The 9,464-nt window shown below is 36.1% G+C and overlaps 1 protein-coding gene across 1 annotated transcript in view; it reads right to left on the bottom strand.

Moving 5' to 3' along the window:
• The window catches only part of LOC116257596 (caffeoylshikimate esterase-like), a 38,720-nt gene that overhangs the window by 26,800 nt on the left and 2,456 nt on the right, over window positions 1-9,464 (bottom strand). The window contains exons 2-7 of the mRNA XM_031634516.2: window positions 8,371-8,400; window positions 5,960-6,095; window positions 4,699-4,845; window positions 3,707-3,837; window positions 2,189-2,326; window positions 1,866-1,964 (exon numbers count right to left, since the gene is read on the bottom strand). Coding sequence (XP_031490376.1) covers window positions 1,866-1,964; window positions 2,189-2,326; window positions 3,707-3,837; window positions 4,699-4,845; window positions 5,960-6,095; window positions 8,371-8,400 — 681 coding nt within the window. The remainder of the gene's footprint in view (window positions 1-1,865; window positions 1,965-2,188; window positions 2,327-3,706; window positions 3,838-4,698; window positions 4,846-5,959; window positions 6,096-8,370; window positions 8,401-9,464) is intronic.

Genomic DNA, 9,464 nt, shown 5'->3' with positions numbered 1-9,464 from the left:
TATGTTATTCTGTTTGTATTTTTGTATATATATATATATATATATATATATATATATATATATATATATATATATATATATGTGTGTGTGTGTGTGAATATGTTATTCTATTTGCAATTTTTTGATATATATGTGCACGTGTGTGTACGGCCGTACCCCCGCACCCAAGTTTTTTGAAAGTGGTCCGTACTCATACCCGTACCGGTACCCGCACCCGTACCCGTACCCGTACCTATGTGACATAGCTAATATCTTTACTAAAGTTTTGCCTATTGCTGAATGTTGAGTTTTCTAGATGTTGTGACAAGGTGAGCATGATTAACATTTATGCTCCAGCATAAGGAGGAGTGTTGAATAACATTTATGTTAGGAGGTGTTTTGAATATTTAATAGTTTTAGGAATAACTCTTATTAATAATTATTTTAGTCTTGGACTTATTTTGTAATTTGTTAGTTTCACCCTAATCTTAATTCTCTTTTAACATGAGATTAGAGCAGATTAATGGGTATCGAATGAGTTTTCTCTCTCTCAAAAATCCAGTCGTTATATATATATATATATATATAGAGAGAGAGAGAGAGAGAGAAATAATAAGAATTTCAGTAATCAAACACACATGCTAATTGTTTACTAAACCAAAGATATCAAAAAAGTTCAAAATATAAGACTTGGTGCCTCGTGCTTGCACGAGTGTCCAACAGTGTTAAAGCAGGTACAATGGTCTTCCTAGACTATCTGTATGACATAGGTTGATGAGGTTTGGATGCTGACTGCTACAGCTATGTGACATGGGTGTACAACTCCAAAGCACATAGTAATATGACTCCTAAAAAATTGGTCAAGCAAATGAGTGCATAAAAATGCTCCTATGATGCACTTTCAACTCCCAGCCATTCCCAACTGGCAGAAAATGGATGGACCAGCACCACTTTTGTCAAGTGTTGCTGGCACAGCAGAACAGCAGCCAAAACAATTGAACTCTTATTCCTCTTTTTCCTTTTTTCTACTTCAGTCTGTTCCCAACTGATGGGTGTTCTGGAGACATACCAGACTCATTTATTTTTCTTTTGAATTTTCTACTCTGGTCAATTTCCTGATTGGTGGATAGCCAGCAAAGACGTTGAAGTGGTTTCCTATCACCACAAGCCCAATAGGGTGATTGATTTTTTCCAATGGTAGGACTGTGTGTTCAATAAGAACCCTCTATTATATTGTCCAACATATAAATAGGTACTTCAGGAATTTCAGAACTCAAAGGCTCAATTATCTATATTCTCAAGTCTTACAGAAGACACACTTTTCGCCACCAAAACATGATTAAATATTTTATAGCTAAAAAGATGCAAACAAAAATCGATAGGATCTTGTTTAGCCAACATGATTTGCAAGATCAATAAAAAATTAAAAATGTCCAGAACTTATGGATGATAGGGAGAACCAACTTTTCTAACATAGACTTAGTCAATGTGTCACTTGGATATCTACATTGAAAATTTGGCACAGGATGACCTAATAAAAGTATACAACCAAGCTACGTATTAACATAGTTCCATGCATTAGAATTCCAAGAAATTTTATAGATCATCCTACTTAGAAACAAAGAGAAGCTCAAGTACAAAGTTTCCTTTCTGCATGCAAGAGATCTTCCAAAGGACAATGCATAACAAAAGCTTGAGCAGAAGAGACTTGTATCAAGGCCTATCAAGAAATAAGAATTCAAAATAATTTGTCCTGTTAGCATAGATATTAAAAGAACGTAAAAGCTGGAAAAAAGGTAAATTTAGTTCTGTAATCTATAAGCATCTAAACACTTTGTGCTTCATATGCAAACCAATATGTTCAATGATAAATAGCAAAAATGGACCTCTCGCACTCGAGATTCAATATCTTTAGTGGTCTTCAGCAGCTCAATTCCAGTCCTTAATCTCATTTTATCATCATAAGCGATCACATTAAACTGAGCCTGCAAGGAACAGTGAAAAGATAATTGACAAATTAGCGGCAGACATAGATACTGTCATCTGGAACATTCATTTGAGGAAACATAAAAAATAAATGAAAATGGAACCCTAAAGCCACTGGCTGTCTCCATAACTAGCAAGTCCAATCTATCTTGAATCAATAAATGAAACTATGTGGTTTTGGCATACCTAAATGCCCCAAAGGATACCAGAAAAGAAAGCTAACCATTTTTTTCTTATCAGGTTCTCGGAACATCAATTCACTTAGATCTTGTCGTGGAAAGAGCTTTGCTTTTGGCAGAATAATTGACAACAAGGATGCAATCTTTATCACAGTGTTAGATGGTGTAACGTCTGCCGCAATCTTATGCATAGAACATCATTAGTTATGGGAAAAATATCAACACATGGCTACTAAAAGGAAAACAACAGTGTCACTAATAGAAAGTGGGACAAGACATGATGCGACTTGAATATTTAACGTCTCACAAATTGACAGTTTCAGAAGAGCAAGACAGAGAGATGAATGTCCAAAAATTTTAGAAAAATATAGCTCTGTGATCTGAGGAGATGTTCAAATGGTTTTGCTTTCTGTTGCTACAGAAAACATAGTATTCTAATGGAACATATAAGGAACTATATCAAAAAAAATAAAAGACTATTAGTATGTGCCATGACCCAAACTTATTTGGGTATTTTTGTTGTTTAAAGAGTGAAAAAAATTGGTGCTGAACATGATTAAAAAAAAAAAGAAAATCAATCATTAAAATATGTATTCAGGCTTGTGATGAAATACACGAGGGGAAGTAGCCTCCTCTTATTTCTGTGATGCATAAGCAGCAAGGCCTCCACCCTCCTTTGATTTAATGAATTGCTAGAGCCTAGAGGAAATGAAAATATATGAGACAAATGAAACATATATAAGTGACATGTGTACTTCATGTATCTGCTCCACTACTTCAGCCATGAAGCATTTTGGACATCCTTGCCACAAGGCATATGCCCAATTAAGTTGGTGACACAACAACCAAAAGCCTGAAAAACTGTTCTGCAGAAGTTTGTTGATGATTCAGATATAAACAACAGGGAAACTGGGAAAGTACTACAGTATAATAATAGTTGGAATTCAAATCAATGACCATGAGTGGCAGTAAAGCTGCTTTGTTGCCCTATATTCAAAAACAACCTGCTACGCTCGTTAACTGTGCAAATGTGACAACAATTAATTCCAAAAAAAATTCGTTTGTAGATATAAGGATTGAAACAACTGTGAAATGTGACATAATAAGAATATTATAGGAGCATTAATATTTGCTAACCATCTGCAATTATGTGTCAAATTTAGTTTAAAATCTCGAAGTAAAGCCATCAAACAAGTTTAAGAAAAAACAGGAATTTATATCTCCAAATTGAAAATATCACAACATGATATTTTTCAAAATGCCATTTTCTAGTATGTACTAATATTTTTTGTTTATGTTAATATTTTGATAGATATTTTGATGTGTTATCAATGTTTTTCAAAGAAAATTAGTAGGAAACTCAGTAGTGTCATTAATTTTATTATTACTGTTTATGCACTTTCAAAGATTTTGAAACTTGAATATTTGAAATTCGACTAATACTTGGAGGAAAACCTTTCTCATGAGAACCTGAGAATCATATTTGGGGAAATGGGTTCAATTTTAACTGGAACTGAAAATTTGTTCAATTTCAGATACACAGATGGCAGAAGAACAGTTACCTTGCACATGGGAGCTACGAGTATCATACCATCCCATGCATCAGGTTGCTTAAGCTGAATTTTCAGAGCAACAGCTCCCCCCATAGATTGGCCAAAGAGGAAATGTGGCAACCTTTTTATTAAAGGTTTTTCTGCAAAAAGGATAAAAATATTGAACTCTATCAGTTCAAGGCTGTTTTGGAAGAGGAATCTCACAATGATGAAAAGATCATATCGTATGTTAACAGTTTCATGATAGAAATGCTGATTTCACACTGGGTCATTCACAGAACAATTTCAAAGGTGTAATCTTGCAGTAACTCCCTGTTTATGTGGACTAGATTCCAACAGCAAATAGCAAAGTAAATGGCACGTAAACCTAAGAAATAGGGACACAATGAAATGAAGAACAACATATCACATATGCACATGCACACACCTCTATGTTACTCTTGGCCTTTCACTGCAACCATCGCCCTCAGCATCCAACCCATTTTTCTTTTACTTAGCATTTCTGTTACACGGCCCACCTAAAGGACTAGGTTGCGTACACCAACCACCCTACTTGTATAACTAGGATTCAAGAAGCATCTAGACTTCTGACAGTTTATTCTATTTCCAGTCTAGGAAACTAATAACCATATTGAACCATAATGTAAGAAGACAAATACTAAATGTCCAATGAATGCAAAATTAATGCTGGAGAGACAAAAGAACACTTACGGCCATCCTAGTCATATGCCTTTCTTTTTTCATTCACTCATTCTGGAAGCATCTAAATTCACTTAATGATCAAACAGACGTATGATTTAAGAGGAACAAGAGGAACAACGTAATACAGGCATAGTACAACCATCTTCTAGCAGCCCAAAGAATTATGCATATGATATACTGAATCAAGATATGAGACCAAAGAATTGATAACAAACTAAAACTACCGCTTCATCAACCAAAGCAAAACAAAATTATCAAAGAGAGACAAAAAAGGCTGAGGAGAGAGAACAGAAAATCACCTCTAACTTTGGCGTAGTGTTCAATCACACCATCTACTAATTTGTCAAAACTGGGAATATACCCATGCAACCCTTGTGAAAGACCAAACCCTGGATAGTCCATTGCAAAAACTCCATATCCAGCAGCGGCAATCCTTTTGGCAATTCCTGCAGCAAAACTATTCTTTCTTTTCACAATATCACCAACTGAAAATGTTAAAAAGGATTGGCACTTTGAGCAGAGGCATTAATAAACTGTGCACTAACCAGTCGACCTACTGTATGTCCTTGAATAGTTAATGATCACTCATTTCCAATATGGTGAATTAAAGGTTGCTTGGTCCATAAAATAGCTACTCGAACAATGTCTCAACTCTTAAACTAGTTCATGGGCTTCGGCAGTTGAGTCCAAAATATGTTTATAATTTACAAGAAGAGTTTCAACATGCAGAGGAAAAAAAATTCAGCATTTTTATCTGCAATCTGTGAGATATATAAGTAACTCTTCTGTGTATATCAATTATGTTAATCATGAAAGTGTGCTAATCGCAGGTTTGAACTTTGACCCCAGCCTGCCTGCTTAGCTTTTATGTACTTGTTACCTTTCCTGTCTCTTCGACTTTAATTGGTTTGTATAATGTGAAGCTTGTAAATCTTATACATAAATTGCATTTTATGTTTCAGTAAGACTTAAATAGATAATTACGTCAGATAGGCAAAATTTGTTACAAAAACCTATAGCTTAGGCCAATAAGTAGTTGAACAAGGACCTGAATCATCCTCTTAAACTCGAGAGATGGTGTCATAATGATTCCACATTCTACCCTAGAATACAGAATCTTTCCAGTCGTAATTCTTACAACTTGAAAGGCCATCACCAGCAAAAGCGTCCAGTCAGTAAATTCATGGCAACTATCATTTGAGAATGTTTTCAAGAGTTCATCATACATTAACTTGAAATAAAAAATCTTCAGTTAAAGCATTACTGGAAGTTTGAGCAAATATAATAGGGAGATGGGCGCTGCAACGAGACAATAATCAATTCAAGACGTACGGAAAGCATAAGCACAGACATGTAAGGCATAGGTCACACCTTAGTAAGACAAACAAAGTTGCTATAGACTATACAGAGGAACATGGTCGTCACTGCAGTAAAACCAGTTAAATTGATTCTTTTCAAGATCAACCCGTTACAATAAGGTGATAAATAAGCTACTGTTTACCTCAATCATCTTGGATTTAAAAATATGCTCGCGTTCAAAGAGATGAAAACAAGTTTTACCTTCGAAGAAGAAGGTACAGGTATCGCCATAGCCATGGCAGAAGAAGACGCATCCTTTGAGACCAACATCGTCAGATGATGGGGGAAACCAACTCTTGCAAAAGATCTCCAAGCCTCTCGAGTTCACTTCATATCTCTGCAACCATCAATGTGAAAAAACAAAAACACTCAAGAATGGGGGCTAGCGTCCTTCCCTAAAGAAGTGCATGTTGAGATTGAATGCCCTTCTGGCTCCAGGATTCTCAAAAATACTTGAAGTGATGGAACCCCTTGTAACTTGTTTTTTGATGAGGATCCACCCGCCCTTTGGGTGGTTAAATTCACTTAAAACGGAAGGGGAGAAAAGCTTTTTGTGTGAATTAACTGCATTTGATTCTTTTGAATCCGAATAAGGGACTCTCTTGCCAAGAGTCCTACCAAATGATTATACTTCCCATCTTCCCTTTTGAGGTAAAGCACAAGTGCAACAGCAATGCAAATCTGGGAGATCAAGGCATCCGTCACAAAAGCCAAATTCTGCGTTTATACAGCAGATAAGTTCACCCCAATTTTCTTTTCTAAAATGGCATCAACACTATTGTTTATTTATAGCCCACTAGGAACCGTTATCTCTCAAAAAGCAGTCGAATTCTAAGCAAAAAAAGCCGTGAGCGGGTAACAGATGACCGCCCAGATTTTCGTAAGTAACAGAGTGGCGTTCAAGGCTCGAGGCCGATTTCCTTGCTACGAGACAACACCTGATGGCGTAGAATCTGCCCCTCGGGCACGTGCTCACGGGGGATGGGTTTCCACTCGTGTCTTTGGGTTCGTATCGTAAGAGACAACCAGGCGCCTGTTCAAGGTTCTCTCACAACTTGTAAGAAGAAAGCGTTTAATTTTTTGAAGCGACCGTGTGTGTTTTATCGTTCTGTGTCAAGTGGTGGGATCATTTCACCATCGCAGCAGGCAGAATGAAATCCTCACAAGTGACTGCCCATGTTTTCATAAATAATAAAGAAGCTGAAAATAGAGGTATAATTTATAATCCACTAAATCTCAAAAACTTAAAAAAAAAAACTTATGAAAAGGCCAATAAAGAAAAACAAAAGGCCATCAAAACACTATCTCGGTGGCAATGAAAAGAGTTTGTAATTGTTTTATAAAGTTGCCTTAACATTGAAACAGATTCATAAAATATTTAAAAAATGTTTCACAAATCTATCCTAAATTTTGATGAATAAACTATTACAAACCGTTTTGCCAAACAACTCTAGAATAAATGGAACATTGCAGTCCACCAAAAGCCGACTCTGGCCCTTGCCATACAACAAGAAACCTGTCTAGATAAGAGCCACAAGCGAAGGTCCAAGGACAAAAGGACCCTTTTCCCTTGTTGTACAGGCAAAAGGGTGAACGGACTATCGTTGGGGACAGAGAGGGCTGGTCGACCCTGGCCAGCAGTGAAGGTCGATCATCGACCCTCAGTTTCTCCGGCGAGGGTCACGCTGGCCTGGCCCTCTTAGTTAGCACTTGGACAGGGTCCTCACCGTCCGACGACGGCCACACTCTCACTGGACAGTGACGGCTTGCACTCTCCGGTCAGCTAGGGCCACGGCGTCGGCCTCCAAACTTCTCATTGGATACCAGAGATTTTTTTTTATTTTCTTTAATATTTTTTTTAGTTTGGTAACGTTGGTGCATAGGAGAGGTAAGTTTGTAAATTATCACCCTATGTTCACGTTTTTGTTTATAAGGAAAGCCGGATTTGTGAGTTATGGGTAAACCTTGATTGCCTCATTGTTAGGATCACTTAACATTTTCAATTTAAATGATCATGGTCTATTTCTTGTGCAAACCTGCCCTATTTGGTTTCCTCCTCGTAGAACAATAAACTTTTTATTTTCCTCCCAAGTAAAAGAGAAATTTACAAATAGACTCGCACTTTTTAGTATATTTATAAATAACCACTTAACAATTTAAAAAGGCTAAGTGTCTACCATTGCAGGTGGAATGCACAAAACATCTACATCTGCAAGTGTGTACATGTTTTGTTCTGCCTACGACAGTGGAATGACATTACAAAGAAACTACCTTGATGTGACTTTGTAAAACAAGTCATAGCATGGATAAAATAATGGATGATAGAGATGAAGTGTTTCATTGAAAAGTTTAGTTGATCGAAATGACATGTCATGAGTGAGTTTCTTTAGGAGGCCTTTGGCAAAAAAAAACATTTTACTATTAGTGTTTTATGAATTTGTCACACAAAATTAGGCAAATTTATAGACATTTGTGGCGCATTCAGAAAACACACTAATAGTTATGAATCTGCGCGGATAGATTTTACAAATCACTAATGCAATGTTTCTGTCGTGAAATGCCCTCTAATAAATTGGGAAAGGGAAAGAGAAGATAAAGATGTAGCGGCTTACCTCTTCCATTTGTATCCCCGATGGTGCCAACTGCAACATACAAAAAAAAAATGTAAAAATCAAATTGAATCTCAAAGGTTCGAGTTGTCACCAAATTTAACATTGTGAATGTCATGTTCATTGATTTGACAAGGAATTAAACTACAAAGTTGCTTTTCTTGGTGGCTGCAAACATGTTTTTCTAAAATCACGTGTTTGACATTTTTACATCTGGTGGGGGCATGAGCGAAGTTAGAAAATTTTGTTTAAGGGAAACTAACTATAAAATTTTATATTTTTAAGAGATTTCAATATGTAAATGAATAAAATTTTCCAGAAATATTAAATATAAAGATGAATTTTTTTCGTGGGACGCGTTGCCCACACGGTGCCAATACCTGTCTCGGCCCCTGGTTGGAGGGTGCTTGACAAGAAGAACAGTATATTCGTGAAATACATACTGTTAGGACCAGAGTTCTAAAAGTACTATATTTATTCTATGAATATGTGTTCTAAAAACAATATGTGCTTTCTACCAAGGAATCTCTTTGAGTTCTTGTTGCTTGTCCCGTTTCGGTGATCTGAAATTCAAATTTTTAACAAATCGACCGTAATTTCATGGAGCTTGTTGAAGCTCTTCCTACCGCCCGCCCTACACGAAACTTAAGATTCTTTAATTCACAAAATAATTTCCATTTAAGAAAGTTAGATAACATTTCATTTGAGAAAAGTTTTATAAAAACACGCTGGATTATTGATAGAATAACAAAAATAAGCTTATATTTTGATTTCGTTGGTTCATAAGCATATTTCTTCCATTTTGCTATACAGATTACACTAAAAAAAGCGATAAATAAAAAAGAACAAATCTTGAGCTTGCTACAGCTATTTCACCATAACGTGACCTTGTTTTTGTGAAAAGTTCCTTAGATTAATTAACCTCCATTAATTTATTACACTTACATGAAAGTGGCATGCATGAGTCCATATTTTATAATACTCTTTGAGTCTTGAGGTTTTATGCAGCTAGAGGAGCATCATGAACAAAGTCATCCCAATGTTAAAAGGTTTCATTATAGGGGGCCTCGCATTGAAGTCTATGTTTTGGAACAAAA

The sequence above is a fragment of the Nymphaea colorata genome, chromosome 7, assembly GCF_008831285.2.
Source record: "Nymphaea colorata isolate Beijing-Zhang1983 chromosome 7, ASM883128v2, whole genome shotgun sequence".
NCBI classification, from domain to species: Eukaryota; Viridiplantae; Streptophyta; class Magnoliopsida; order Nymphaeales; family Nymphaeaceae; genus Nymphaea; species Nymphaea colorata.
This window is presented reverse-complemented; position numbering and strand designations above follow the sequence as displayed.